This window comes from Cnephaeus nilssonii (assembly GCF_951640355.1).
Source record: "Cnephaeus nilssonii genome assembly, chromosome: 6".
In the NCBI taxonomy this organism is placed as follows: Eukaryota; Metazoa; Chordata; class Mammalia; order Chiroptera; family Vespertilionidae; genus Cnephaeus; species Cnephaeus nilssonii.
In genome coordinates, this window is record NC_137077.1 from 92153174 (window position 1) to 92168548 (window position 15375).

Genomic DNA, 15375 nt, shown 5'->3' on the forward strand with positions numbered 1-15375 from the left:
TGGGCTGCTGAGCAAAGGGCTGGGGCTTCCTGAGGTTCCAGTCTGTACGGAGGAGGGAGTGAGGTGAGGTCCTGTGAGGCACACCCAGGAGCCTGGAGCAGGAAGCAGATGGGGCAGGGGGCAGCCAAGGACCCAGAACTGATGAGCATCCTCCTGGCCAGCAACATCCCCTCGGCATGGGCTGATTTGCGTGCATGTGTGAGTCTCTGTCCCCAGAGAGAAGGGGGACCAGAGGGTGAATTAAAGCAAAGATTCACTCTGGTATTGGAATGGAGCAAATGTCATATGGCCTCCTTACCTAGGACAGCCTCAAGTTTCTTCTCTAAAAATGGGAAGTTCATCCTCTGAGGGATGTGAGAAGCCACTGTGCATGGCTCCTAGTGGGGACCGATCCTTTCATTCCTGCTGAATGGCCTCCCCTGAGTCCCTGAGCTGCCCCATTTCTTGACAGGTGCCGTGGGCCCACAGTGGGGCCGGGAAGAGTGTGGGGATTGGGGCTCTGCACTCCTGGGGGGCCTCTGCTGCCATTGGCTGTCTCAGGTCAGGTGACCCACTCAAGTTGCCCAAATGAGGATGCCCTGGCCCCCAGAAGGTGGAGCACGGGGAAGCCAGAGCTACGCTGGGGTAGGCGGTGAGGAGTGGGGGGCTGGAGAGGCACGTGCCGGAGCACACGCAGAGCAGGAAAGTCGAGGTTTCTCCTGCGCCCACTTCACCCGCTGCACCCGCGGAACGGGACTTGAAGCCTGCGCTGCCACGTGGCAGGGAGGACAGAGGGCTTGGGGAGGTAGGGAAGGAGGAAGGGAGCAAGGACAACAGGGAGGCCCAGGACAGGTGTGCCAGAGGCCCTGTGCGGGCCGAAGGGGGTGCCCCGGTCTGAGGGCCTTGCAGGCACTGGCTCTGTGGGCTGCGGCCAGGGTGGGGAGGAGGTGCTATGACTTCTGGGAGACAAGCCTTAGGGGGAGACACCACAATGGGGTGTCTGACTGTAGCTCCGCTGCCCCTGTGAGGTCCATCCCGAAGCTCCCGTGTGTGTGGGTGCTACTCACAGGCAAACGGCAGGACCCAGAGCCCCAGATCCAGGGTGACAGGTCCACTGTCAACGGTACACAGAGCTGTTGTCGCTCCCGTGCCCTTGCTCTCTGCTCTCTCTCTAGGCCCCAAACAGATGGCTGGGATCCGTCCTTTGTGGTTCTTTATTACAGGACGGAGCCCTGAGCTGGAAGAGAGGCTCAGTGGGGCCAAGTATCTAAGCCTCAAGCTGGAACAAGGCCAGGACCGGGACCAGGACAGAGCCGAGCGCCCCTCCCTCCGGCAGGCGCAGGGGGGCCCTGGGGCTTCTACACTGATGTTTGCTGGGTGAGAGGCCCATGAGGAAGAGCTGGGGGGGGGGGGTGGGGGGGCTTTGGGAAGACTCCTGCATCTGTACAGTGACAGGCTTCTCTCCCAGAGCCCTGCCAGTCGCTGGCAGGGACAGGAAGTGGCCTGGACCTTTCGGCACATAGTCCAGCCCAGAAGTACACCCAGATCCACAGCAACTGGCACAAAGGCCGAGGCAGCGGGTCTCAGCTTCAGCGCCCACGGGAATCACCGGTGGGCTTGCAGCGGCACAGAGGGTGGGCCATTCCCGGAGCTGCCGAGTCCCTTGGCCTGGGGCGGGGCCTGGGAGCACGTGTTTCCACCAAACTCCCGGATGCTGCTGATGCTGCTGGTCCTCAGCACACTGTGAAGCCTCCGGATAAAAGGGGGCAGGAGGAAGGGTTGAGTTGGGAGGGCCCAGGCTTGTGGCCCTCGGTGGCACCTGGGTATGCTGAGGGAGGGGCAGGTCTGGGTGGGTGGGTGGGAATGTGTGGTGGAATGATCCTGAAATGGCCACAATGGTTCTAGCCTCTTCGAGTCATGCCCTGTGTAAGCCCAGCCCCTTGAGGGTAGGCTGGATCTAGTAACTTGCTCCTGGTGAGTGGAATATGGTCCAAGTGACCAGATGTCACTTCTGAGATTAGGTTCCCAAGATTCTGACCCCTGTCTTGCTCTCCTCTCTCTGCTCGTCTTGGCTCTCTTGCTCTGATGAAGCCAGCTGCCGTGTTGACAGCTGCCCCCTGGAGAAGCCCACCTGGCAACCGATCTGGCCAGCAACCATGTGAGTTTGGAAGCTGAGCCTCCTCTACTTGAGGCTTGAAATGACTTGAATGGAGCAGCCCTGGCTGATCCCTTAATTCAGCCCCATGAGAGACCCTGAGCCAGACTCACCCCGCCGAGCCATGCCCAGATGCCTTACCCTAGAAACTGGGAGATGGTAAGTCTTGTGGTTTTAAGTCATTTTGGGATAATTTGTTATGTAGCAATAGGTAACTGCTACAGAGTTATTGAATGAATGAATAAAAAAACCCACAAAACCAAAAATGGATGGATAGATGGCCGGGCCTGGATACCTGCCAGGTGCTGCGTATATCATTGGTGTCTCTGGCTTGGGGGCTATCTCCCTCGAGCCCTCTTATCGCCTGACACTGCGCAGGCCATGGGCGGAGAGGTCCAGAGTGAGGAAAGAGGAGCCCTGTCGTGATGCTGCTGCTTCCAGAGCCTGGACACTGGCCTCGGACTTACCCAGGAGCCTGGATTCCGGGGCCTGGAGTTCAGGGTCCTAGAGCATTGGTCCTAACTCTGTGAGACGCAGACCAGTTTGACGCAGCGAATGAACTCTGCCCTGAGCACGGACAGAGGGAGGGAGAGGAGGGCCGGGCAACTGCTCAGCGGACCCGGCCTGCAGCCCGCCCCCCTCTCCGGAGAAGGCTCTCCCTGGGCTCACTCGCCTTGCCCAACAATCCTCCATTTCCTCCAGGGCCCAGGCTCTCCAGCTGGACTTCCCTCCCCAAACCTTGCAGAGCCTCAGTTTTCCTCTGGTATAAAATGAAAGTAATAACACCACCAGAGCCTCCCTCCCCTTTCCTGGGGCTCCCAGTGCTGGGAGAGGGGGAGGGGAGCATGGGCTGTGGGAAGCCAGGGTGACCAGGCACAGTGAGAGCTGGGGCTCTGGAGGAGGTCCTAGAGGTCACACCCTATTAATGAAGATGTCACTTGTGCCCTGCTTCATTATACAAAGCATTTGTAAAGCTACATTCAATGTTATAAAGTAATTCGGTAGTTGAGAAGACAGGGGTAAATAAGCACATCCTTTATAAAATAGAAGAGTCTAAATAGCTGTTTGCTACCACATATTATCCAAAGTTGTGCCCTCTGATGTCATGATTTGAGAAGACATGTGAGCGAGTGTACAACAGGGCCACCGTGAGTCACACCAAGGGCCCCTTGGGAGTGCCTGCCACGGGCCCCCCTCCCTGCAAGTTTGTCCTGATGCCTCTCAGGCCGGGGTCAGCAAATGATGGCCCACGGGCCAAATCTGGCTCTTGAGCTGAGAATGTGTTTCTATTTTCAAATGGTTGGGGAAAAATCAAACGATTAATAATTTTTCATGAGACATGAAGATTATGCGAAATTCAGATTTCAGTATCTATAGTTAAGCTTTACTGGAACAAAGCCACGCTCATCCCTTGCATACTGTCCGCAGCTGCGGCCCTGCTACAACGCGGCGCTGAGCAGAGGGGCGCTCTGGTCTGAACGCCTAAGCCCGCGCTCTCTGGCCCACAGGCGCCGTTGCTTTCAGCTGCTCCAGAGCTCGGCCTCTCAGGCGCGGCTGTCCCCTCCCCAAGTGTCCAGCCTGCCACACTCTCCCTGAAACTCTGGCACTTGAGAGCCAACACCACGGGGGCCTGCAGACCTGCCGGCTCAGTTCCCCAGGGCGCGGGGGTCCGCGCATGAATGATGGAGAGCACTAGCTAGGCCCAAAGCCTCTTTCCAACCACTGTTTCATTCCTGTCATCGCCCATTCCCCCCAGAGCAGTTGAGAAACACTAAACAAACTGGGCTCTGTCCAGGGAGGAGTGGCAAGTCCAAGAGGGGCGTGAAAGGGCAGGAGGAAAGGCAGCGCAATGAAGGGTTGGCAGTTCGCACCTTGCAGGAGACGCCATGATGTCAGCCGGCCCTCAACTCCTACTAAAGAGGAAAATGGACAAAACCATCTTCTTCACGCCCGCTGCTGAGACAGGCTCCGCAGAAGCGGGCCACTCCAAGTCTCTCCTCAAGGAGTTGGATTCCGTGACCCACCGGTGCCCTCCTCAGTTGCCCTCTTTCCCACATCCCCTTCCGATGCCCTGCTTCCTGCCAAGTTCTCACGACTTCTGTGGACTCGGAGGCCAGAGCACGGCCACGGCCAAGGCCACGGCCTCGGCACCCCCGCCTGCTTCCCCAGTTCTGCCGATACCCCAGGCACCGAGAGCCTGGGGCCTTAGACATCGTGTGGTGCAGCCCCCTCATTTAAGAGGAGGAAACTGAGGCACGGCTAATGGGAACCGCTTAACCCAATCACAGAGCTAGTTAGGGGCAAAGCTCACTCTGGACCAAATACTATTTCCCTTCCGTTGAGGTTCAGCTTGGAGGCCATTTCGATGCTTCTGGCTTGTTTCAAGGAAATATTTCATGTGAAGCTATTCAGGGTGGGCTCAGGTTTGAAGAGGCTTCCTTTTAGTTTGATTCCTGGCGACATAATTAATATTGGGACCCAGTTTCGGCTTGGCAAAACAAAATTATGATTGCACCTTCTCTTTTGCCTTTGTGAGCACAAGCGGGGTCCGAGGAGCCATCACAGGCGGGGGGAAGATCATACGTGTGAGCCGGGCTGCGACACGAGAGGGGTCACCTCCATCCCTGTTTCCCCGCTAGCAAACCGAGGCGCAGGGCTAGAACAGAACTTTCCGCGAGGGTGGTCCAGGCAGGGAGACAGTGCAAAATGGGAAGATCTGGCCCCCTGGGCCCCAGGAAGGTAGAAGGGAGGGCCTATGGTCTGAACGTGTCCCCCCAATTCACATGTTGAAACCTAACCTCCAAGGCGATGGTCGAAGGTGGGGCCTTTGGGAGGCGATTAGCCGTGAGGGCAGAGCCCTCAGAAATGGTTTCAATGCCCCACAAAGGAGAGCCGGAGAGCTCCCTTGTCTTTCTACCACATGAGGATGCGATGAGAAGTTCGCAACCCGGACGAGGGCCCTCATTCAACCATCCTGGCTCCTGACCTCGGATTTCTGCCTCGAGGACCGTGAGCAATGATTTCCCGTTGTTTATAATCCCCCAGCCTGTAATTGTTACAGCAGCCTGAGTGGACAAGGCAGGCGGGGAATGCGACAGCGACAGCGGGGTGAGTAATGAGCAGCAGGAGAAGCGTAGGACTCTGGGAGGAGGCCCCTCTGAGGCCATGCCCTCCATGACAGCCGCGGCACAGAACACGCGGCCCGAGAGGTGGCTGGGCTGAGCCTCTCCTCATTATGTGGACAATTTCCCACCAACTCCGGGAGAAGGCCTGAACCGTTACAAAATCGAGAAGTAATATTTTCTATGACCATCTGAGTTGAAAAGAGCCTGCATTTTGTAATCTTGCTGTGTTGACTTTGGGATTCCATTTTCTGCAGACCTTTCACTCTAATGGGCTCTAAAGCAAGATTGCTTCCTGGGGCCATTAGCCCTTTCTCCTAAGACATGGCTACCCGAGGATCGGCTTACTCCTACCCCCACTTCCCAGCATCTTACCTCCTGGGATCGCTCTGAGATCAGAATGAACCCGTTGTTGTCCACAATGAAGCAGTCCAGGTCCTGAGGAGAAACCCAGAGGGCGGTGAGCGCTGGCCCTGCCCCCGGCCCCCTGGGCCCTCTGCCTGGCCTGGCATTTGGGAAGGCAGGCCGCCATGGCTAGTGAGAAGGTACCCTCCCTGGAGCCCAGCACTGCAGGAAAGAAGGGCCCTGGGGAGGGAGGGAGCTGGCTCATCCAGAGGACGTGGGTCGAGGGGCCCATGGCTCCCCCTCCCCCCTCTTCACACTGGGAAGAACTTACACTGTCCTGGCAGCTCTTTGGGCACGGCCCATCCCCCGCACTGCACTGGAAGGAAGAGAAATTGTCAGTCGGGGATGCCCTTGTGTTTGTGTGGTAGGCATTCGGCGTGTGAGTGTGGGAGTGCTGTGTGCGTTGTACATCTGTGTTGTGTGTTGATGTGTGGGGACTGGTGGATGTGTGTTTATGGTATACTAGTGGTACATGCACATGTGTGTTTATGGTACCTATGTGTGGTGTGTGTCCATGTATATGTGTGGTGTATGCATGTATTTGATGTGTGTGTGTGGCGGTGTGGGGTAGTGGGCAGGGCACTGAAGCAGGATCCTTGCTGGGTGGGTCAGCTTCCCGGAGGGAGCCATGGCCCTGCAGCTGTGGCTCAGGAGAGGGGGGCCCTATTGCTGGAGGCCTCATGGGTGGCTGCCTACTGCTCTTTGCCATCCTGCTTGATGTGGTGGCTAATCCCAGGCTAGTGGCTGGTGCTCCTTCCCCCTCCCATTCCTTCCATCCTCATTCTCTGGCCCCTACACTTGCTCAAAGTGGGGACGCAGCAACAAGTGAAGGGGGGCCATGGAGCAGAGGAGGCTCAGTGCCAGGGGCAGATTCGGGGCTGGAGGAGCTTGTGGAGGGAAGTGAGGAGCCCTGCGCAGCCCTGGGGAGCCAGGTCTGAGGGCTCTGGGAGGAGAGGAAGGGTCGGGTGGGAGGGGCTGTGGTAAGGCCCAGCTCCGCGGGTGGGCCACAGACTGGCCTCGGATCTTGGGGGCGGGGGGCGGGCGGGGACGAGGAGGGCAGTTTCCTTACTCTGCCGTGTGGGGGATCTGGGCAGCAGAGACTAGTGACAGACAGTTCAGGGGATGCGGTGCCACGCCCTTTGCCCCAGGTCTAAGCGGAGAGAGAGCACTGGGTGGGAAGGCTGGGACAGGGACCGAGGCCGCAGGCAGAGCTCCAGGAGCTGAGCAAGGCAGAGGAGAGACCCGGCAGGGCTGACAGAGGCCGAGCAGGCGGGCTGAGAGGCACTGGGCAGCCGGGGGAGTGGGTCTGACAGTGCCAGCCCCTCGTCACCGTGGAAATGTTGGGGAGCCTTCTGACCTTGAATTGACCTCCATCACACCCACCTGCTGCGTGGCCGCCCAGAACGTGCGCTGCAGGAAGTCCAGCCTCATTTGGATGCCCACCGCTGTTTTGGGGGAGGGGGTGGTGGGAGGGAAGAGACAGTGAGAGGAAAAATAGATTACAGTTAGAGAGAGGGGGTGCATCAGCAGGAACTGAGGGGAGAGGGAGCACCAGGGCAGAGAAGGGGTGGGGAGAGCTGAGTCAGACGGCAGCATGCGGACCGAGGTTCCTGGGGGAGGGGGAGGGAGAAAGGAAGAGACCGGTGGCTTCTGTCTCCCCACAGAGGGCGATGCTGGAAAATGGTCTGAGAGAAAGATGAGGCCTGGGCTCGAGAGCACAGCGAGGATGGCATTCATCCTCGGATCTCGGGGACTCAGGGCAGGCGCACTGGCAGACCATTCCCCCTTTCCCACAGATGAAAAGGTAGAGGCTGAGAGATGGAGCCATTTGCCCAGGTCATGTGACCCAAAGTGGTGGGACTCTCGGCCACTGTGGGTTGGGTAGCTCACGGGGCCTCCTAGTTTCCAGCCTGACCTAACAGCCTCTCTTGTACCCAGAAGGCTAGAGACCGTCCAATCTGCAAAAACTACTCTTTTGATGATGCCACTTACAAGGGCCACCATGCCTCTTTGGTTCCCAAATAGGTGTAGGGAACACAAGCTGGTGCTCACATCCTAAGAGAAATCTGGGGCCAAAGAATAGAAGAAAAGCAGCTTATATTGAAAAAGAATTTAAAAACTAGGCCGACTTCCTACCGCCTGGTATAATAATATCGAAAATGTGTTGAGTGCCAGGGACGCTTACGTCCGTGAGCTTGTTTCATCCGCACGGCAGACCCATTCTATTATTATTCAGACTTCACAGTGGAGGGAACAGGCTTACAGAGATGACACGCTCACCCAATCACCTGGCCCCCAGGCACAGAGCCAGGACACGTCTGTCTCGGAGGCTCTTAACCTCGATATTCCCTAGGCCTGGCTCGGTCTTGGTGGTCAGGGAGAGTGAGAGGCTTCGGTTCCCTCATCTGTAAAATGGGAACACACCTGGCTTCCTAGCCGTGAGGCTGTTTTCATGGGACGTTCTGCAGTCACCCCAATGACATCCATTGGAGCGATTTTCCATTACAACCATTCTGACTGCCTGAGACTCCGGGCGCTGTTCTGAAGTGGACTGGACTCCCAGCATAGCGCAGAGGTACAGAACTGTATCCTTTGGTTTTTTTCAGTATGAAATGGTCCCAGAGAAATGTGATGGGGGGACAAAGGGAGAGACCAGGTCAAGGGGCCAGATTCCTGCCCTGGGTTGCACTGGAGCCTCGATTTCCTGGCTTTAGCATCGGAATCACCTGGAAGGTTTGTTAAAATCTCACCCCCAGAGTTTCTCATTCTGGGCGGGGCCTGAGAATGTGCATTTCTAAAGTGCTCCCAGGGCTATTGCTGTTGCCCAGGGACCATATTGTGGGGACCACTGTTGTAAACCATCACTGTCTGGGTGCACTTTTGGGGATGAAGAAGCTGTTCTAGATCTGAATTGTTCCACATATGGTAGCCACTCGTCGCATGTGGCTTTTGAGCCCTTGAAAGGTGGCTACTGTGATTGAGGACCTGAGTCTTAAAATTTTTATTTAATTTTAATTAATTGAAATTGAAATAGCTACATAGCTGGTGGCCATGATATTGGACAGAGCGATTCTAGGCTCTGCGTTTACAGATGAAGACCCCAAGCCCCTGGGAGCCCCTCCCCGCCCTGCCAGTCCCATGGCAATTCTGAGGCTGGAGCTCTGGCCAGCCCGCTTGAGCAGATCCTACGACGTGGGAACTTTTGAATCCTATGGGGGCTTCTTTGTTGCTTCAAGGCCCAGGTGGTTGAAAGGCGTAGGAGTGAAGGGGATGGTAGACCCACTCTGGTTCATGAGAGGGACAGACACAGCAGGTGTGATCAGCAGCCCTGGTTACCATGCCCCTCCTCCCTCTCACATCTCTCTCCTCTGAGGCTGCAGGTGGAACTCAATCACTCCCCATTCTTCTTCCTTTTAAGACCACTCTTAATATTAATTTTAGATAGATTTTCTTTTACCGGAAGAAAAAGGCTGAGTGAAAAAAGAGGAACCTCCTCTAAAAATTCTCAGAGGGGAGTCACTAATACTTAGAATAATAGGATCTTTGGGATTTAGGAAAGCTTATCTACCCTGGCCCTTGGCCCTTGTGGTCAAAGCACTCTCAGACTATTCCTAGAATGAGACTGCCTCTCTACCCATTGGTCAGTGCCAGGTCTCATAGAATCATGACATTTCTGAGCTGGAAGAAATTCCATGATTCTAACAGAGGGAGTCTCAGAGGGTGGGGTTCATTTTCCCCTAATGAAACAGGGTTTTGAGGCTCTTGGGTAGAAAAGGCAGGAGTGGGGCACAGGGCAGATTCTCCCCCACTAGGTTCCATCTCACAGCTGGACCATAAGCTCCTCCAAGGTAGGCTCTGGGTCCTGTGCATCTGGGTATCCTTTGCAGAATTTAGGACATTCCAACGGCCTACTGACATCTCCCCTGGAGTCACCGATAGGCATTTCAAACTTTTGCATGTCTGGGGTTTCCTCCTTGAGATTTCCCCATTTGGAGGGCACATTCTCCACCTGATTGTTACCATGTTTCCCCATCCCATCTGAGTTCCGTAGACCTTATTCTAAAACTTCATTAGTCTGTCTGTCCATTTCTCTCCCCCTCCCCTGCTACCAGTCCGGGCCAAACCATCATCTCTCTCACTTGAATTAATGTAATTAACCCCTAAGGGGTTTCCCTTCCTTCATGATCTGTTCTTCACAAAGTCACGAGAGTGCTCTTTCTGAAGAGCAAATCATGTCACTCCCTTGCTTAAAACCTTCCAATGCCTTCCTTCCCACTGCTCTTGAAACAATATCTAAACTCTTTTGATATTGCCTACAAGACTCTTAAGAAGCTGGCCCTGCTGATGTCTCTGATTTCAGTGGGGATCACTTCTCCCTTAAACATGCTAAGCTCGTTCCCACTCGGGGCATTGTATCAGCTGCTCTGTCTTCTTGGAATGCTCTTCCCCTAAAACTTTACATGGCTGGCTCCTTCCTGTCATCAGATCGCAGCCCAAACATCATGTCTTAGAGAGACCTTCCCTGACCTCCCAGGATAGAACAGCCCTCCCCTTCGCCACTCATTCTCTACCTCATCACTCTTTTTCTTTATTTCTTTTTTTAAATCCTCACCCAAGGATATGTTTATTGATTTGAGAGAGGAGGAGGAGAGAGGGAGAGAGAAAGAGAAACATCGATGTGAGAGAGAAACATCGATCAGTTGCCTCCCCAACATACCCCGACTGGGGAATCAAACCCAAAACCTAGCTTCAACCAGGAGTGGAACCTGCAATCTTTTGGTGTATGTCACGACTCTCCAATCAACTGAGCCACCCAGCCAGGGTTACTCTTTATTTTCTAAGCAACATGGTTTATTTATATTCTCATTTATTGTCAGTCTCACACCATTAGAATGTCTAGTAGCAGGCAAGGGGGTTGAGTTCTGATCCCTAGCACCTAGAATAAATAGTACCTAGCACATAATGGGGTGCAATAAAGAAATACTTGTGAATTCTATGTGTCAGCCACTTGAATGGGAAGCAAATTCTATGAGATCTCTTAGTCCCTTGCCTCTGGGGTTCAAGACCTTGCTGAACTCCCTTTTGCCATACAGAGCCCTGCCCTCTCACAGATGCTGGGCTTGAGGTCCTAGAGATTTAGCTGTGCTCTGATTTGTTGTGAAGGATGAGCATGGGCACTTCCTTAACAACAAATCGACTGTGTCCTGCCATGCCCAACAGCTGTGCCCTTGGCTTTAATCATTTCAAATCTTCTGTTCAACTCCGGCCTCACAACCCGAACAAATCCTGCTTTTCCACCCCAGACACTGAGAAAGCCCAGCCTCTCCCCTGGAGACTCACCAGGGCAACTTGGGTTCTTGTTCTGGTCCATTTGATTGCTACCTTGGGTGGTTGGCTATTGTCAGAGCCTCAGTGGACCTTCACTGGTTGCCCTCCTCCCAGCACCTCCTAATTAGCCTACTGTGTGCAGCAGGTAATACCTCAAGACACTGTTTGCAGGAGGCTCAGAACTAAATCATGGTGAAGAGAGAAATCCAAGCAAAGGGGCACAGGGAATGAGAGGCACTTGGCCTGTTAGGGTGGCTTCCCCCCAACCCTCATGGATTATTAAGAGACCACCTCCGAGAGAACCAAGATGGTGGCAAAGTTAAATGCCAGTACACGCTGCCTTCCACAACCACATCAAAATTACAACTAAATAAAATACAGAACAACTATCATTCAGAACCACCTGAAATCTGGTTCAATAGAAGTCCTACAACTAGAGAAGTAAAGAGGAAAGCACATTGAGACCTATAGAATTTGTGGAATGAGCTGGTCTGACACCCACGTGTGGTATATTTTTAATTGGGAGGGATATCTCCAAGGCTTACCATGAGAAGCAGGTAGTCCCAGACTCCAAGCCCAGGGTTCCAGAGCTGGGAAGAGAAGTTCCCATAACTTCGGGTTGTAAAAACCAGCAGGGATTGTGGCTGAGTGAAGTGGAGCCTGCTGGAGACCCAGATGTTTCTCTTAAAGGGCCCACTTCCTCTGAGCTCCAGTGCCTGGTGGCTTTGAGGGAATACAGGGATATATGGAGGAACTGGACTGTCTGGCATGTGGCAGGAACTCAGGGGTGGCTTTGTCCCAGAAAGGGGTGCTCACAGGGATTATTCTTCCTGTACTGAGACCTCCTCCATCACAGAGCTGACTGGCAGCCATATTTGAGTTTCCATCAGCGGTCTACATTGTTTGTTTCGCCCTGGTGATTCCCTGAGACCATGCCCCATCCAATTTGCAGCCCCACACAAGCTATTTGCGATGGCTTTGCCATATGAATGGCCTGACCTGATTCATGCTTCAGACTTTCCTAAAATCTCTCAAACAAGCAGCAGCTGTTATCAGCATGCCCCAAACCTATCAATAAAAGGCCCATGACCTGCACTACCACTAGAGTGCCTTGCTGCACAGCTAGGCCTCACCTGGGCACTTCTTAGCCCAATACAAGTAGCAGCCATCTTTAGATCTCTCTGTAGCTCCTACCAGGTAGCCCCAGGCAGTGGCTGACTTTGCACCTCCTGGGAGGCCTCAGAGCCAGTACACCTGGTGTACAGCTTCAGACCATACCAGATTACAACTCTACACATCCACAAGCGACACACTCAAGGGGCAGACTCAGTGAACACCAAAGCCCCACTGAAGAAAGTCCTGCTCCATAGGGATGTCCTGTACAGCCGCTCTTCCACTGTAGTTGCAGCTGGTCCTCACAGCCAATTGACCTGGAGATCAATTCCTCCCAGTGACACCAATAGCAATCAAGATTCAATTACAATAAGAATGTGCACACAGACCATACAGGGGCGTACCTAGAGTGCCCAGCTCAGGTTAATGGGGAGGCTGAGCCACTGGGCCCTACAGGACACCTATTACACAAGGCCACTTTACCAATTCCAGGAGACATAACAGCTCTACCTAATACATAGAAACAAACACAGGGAAGCAGCCAAAATTAGGAGAAAAAGAAACATGTCAGAAATGAAATAAATGGAAGCAGTAAACTATTAGCTACAGATTTCAAAAACATGGTTATAAGGTTACTCAAGGATCTTACTGAGAGCTTCAAGGGACTTAATCAGAGCTTCAAGGGATTCAAGAGAGCTTCAAGGGACTTAGTGAGACTTTTAAGGATCTTAGTGAGAATGTTAAAGACATGAAAAAGGACCATTCAGAAATTAAGCATACACTAACTAAAAAAATAATTTACAGGGATTCAACAGCAGAGCAGAGGATTCTGAGAATCAAATCAATAATTTGGAATATGAGAAAGCAAAAAACACCTAATCAGAAGAGCAAAAAGAAATAAGAACTCAAAAATATGAAGATAGTGTAAGGAGCCTCTAGGACAATTTCAAGTGCACCAACATTCGCATTATGGGGAGTGCCAGAAGGAGAAGAGAGAGAGCAAGATATTGAAAACTTATTTGAAGAAATAATGACAGAAAACTTCCCCTACCTGGTGAAAGAAATAGACTTACAAGTCCAGGAAGCACAGAAAGTCCCAAACAAGAGAAACCCAAAGAGGCCTACACCAAGACACATCATAATTAAAATGCCAAGGGCTAAAGACAAAGAGAGATCTTAAAAGCAGCAAGAGAAAAACAGTTACCTACAAGGGAGTACCTATATGACTGTCAGCTGATTTCTCAACAGAAACTATGCAGGCCAGAAGGGAGTGGCAAGAAATATTCAGTAATGAATAGTAAGGACCTACAACCAAGAATACTCTACCCAGCAAAGTTGTCATTTAGAATTGAGAGTCAGCTTTACAGATAAGAAAAAGCTAAAGGAGTTCATCACCACCCAACCAGTATTACATGAAATGTTGAAGGGTATTCTTTAAGAAGAGGAAGAAGAAGAAGAAAAAAGATAAAAAATATGAACAATAAAATGGCAATAAATACATATCTATCAACAATTGAATCTAAAAATAAACGAATAAAAAATCTAATGAACAGAATAAACGGATGAACACAATAGAATCAGAGGCATGGAAACATGGAACAGACGGATGAATCTCAGAGAGAAGGGGTGAGTGGGGTGTGGGAAGAGATTAACCAAGGATCTTACATGCATATATGCATTACCTATGGACACAGACCATAGGGTGGTGAAGAACTGGGGTGGGGCAGGAACTGGTGGAGGGGGACAATGAGAGAAAGAAGGAGGACATCTATAATATTAAAAAATAAAGATTTAAAAAAAAGAGAGAGACCACCCCCACCTCATGCCTCTGTATGTGGGCCCTTGTTTTAGATCCTGACCTTGATCCCCTGATAGAGGAGAAATCAGACCCCTTTCTCCTAGTCTTAGCACAGACTGCCTTTCTCCTTCCTTTCTCTCGTCTGCTTCTCCACAATCTCCTGCTCTCTTCCAAAACAGCGTTTCTTTAAGATCTCCTTGGCTGGCAGACAACCTAACAAAGAGCCTCAATAAGGCCACAGGCGGCAGAAGGCTTATCAAGATGAACCTCTTTGCTCTTTATCCTGGCTGTCACCTCAGTCTGCTTTGTCATCACAGAAGGCAAAACAAAACAGCTGTGCACACACACTCATGCACACCTGCCCTCCCGCCCCTAAATGATCCCTGTCAGGGGCCCGGCTCCCAAGGAGTCAGAAACTCAGCTTTTACCCACTAGCTCTCATATCTATTTTGTCCTCCCTTCTCCTCTGCCTAGATAACCGAGCCCACAGACATCGGGGTGAGGAGGGGCCACCTCTCCTGATACAGCCTGGGAAGTCTGCAGCTGCTCTGTGAAATCTTGGATGATAGAGTGCCATTGCCAGAAGGGAAACCAGACATCTCAATCACTCTCCTCCCATTCTATAGGCAGGAAACTGAGGCCCAGGGCTGTCAACTAATTAACCAGTTACTAGCGAGTTCAGCGATTTTCCACCAGTGTGCCACAAGAATATTTAAAACATGCAGGACCTGACTATTTAGTCAGGGGGCACTGACCTATTTTCCCCTAGATTGTCAAATAAAAAATGACAGCAGCCAACACAACAGTAGCTGTCCAGTATGAACGAATCAAAATTACACCTATTTTTTGTCAGATCGACAAAAACCATACTTTTTGGTGTGCCTTAGAATTTTAGTAATTAGTTTGTTTTAATAGTTAATGTGTGCCATGAAAAAGGTTGACAATTCCTGAGCACTTAGTGATTGAGCAGCAGAGTTTGACTCTGCCCGTCCTCTGGGACCCGGGCTGGGCTCTTCCCTCCCATCCCCCATCAGCTCTGGGCTGGGTGAGGCAGGGGCTCTCTCCTAGAACTGCTCACAGCATGGGGAAGTGGGCAAACCCATTGCAGAAAGCTGCCATACAATTTTCTGTGATCACGACAGGGTGGCCAAAAGAAAGGCTATGGATCAGAGGAGAAGGTCAAGTCTGTGGATTAAGCAGGGACCCTTCACAGAGGAGTCATGCTCAGGTTGAGTTTTTCAGGAGCTCATTCCAGCCTCCGGGAAGGACACGCTTTCTGGGGCTGCGAAGTGGGAAGTGTGTTTAGGGGTAGATGGGAGCGGGTAGCTTGAAGGCACCTGACATCCGGGTAGGTGAGAGGCGACTGCTCAGGAGGTAAAAGATGCTCTCTCCTCCGGGGACAGCAGCCCGGCCCCCCACTGCCGTGTTGCCCAGAAGAGCAGACTGAAAGGAGCGTCCCCAGTGAAGGGGCGTTT

At 52.5% G+C, this 15375-nt stretch overlaps 1 protein-coding gene across 1 annotated transcript in view; it reads right to left on the bottom strand.

Moving 5' to 3' along the window:
• Nucleotides 1-15375, bottom strand: part of CACNA2D4 (calcium voltage-gated channel auxiliary subunit alpha2delta 4) — a gene marked incomplete at its 5' end in the record, with an annotated part of 123392 nt that overhangs the window by 9993 nt on the left and 98024 nt on the right. Inside the window, 3 exons of the mRNA XM_079775701.1 lie at nucleotides 5632-5694; nucleotides 5933-5977; nucleotides 7045-7106. Coding sequence (XP_079631827.1) covers nucleotides 5632-5694; nucleotides 5933-5977; nucleotides 7045-7106 — 170 coding nt within the window. The remainder of the gene's footprint in view (nucleotides 1-5631; nucleotides 5695-5932; nucleotides 5978-7044; nucleotides 7107-15375) is intronic.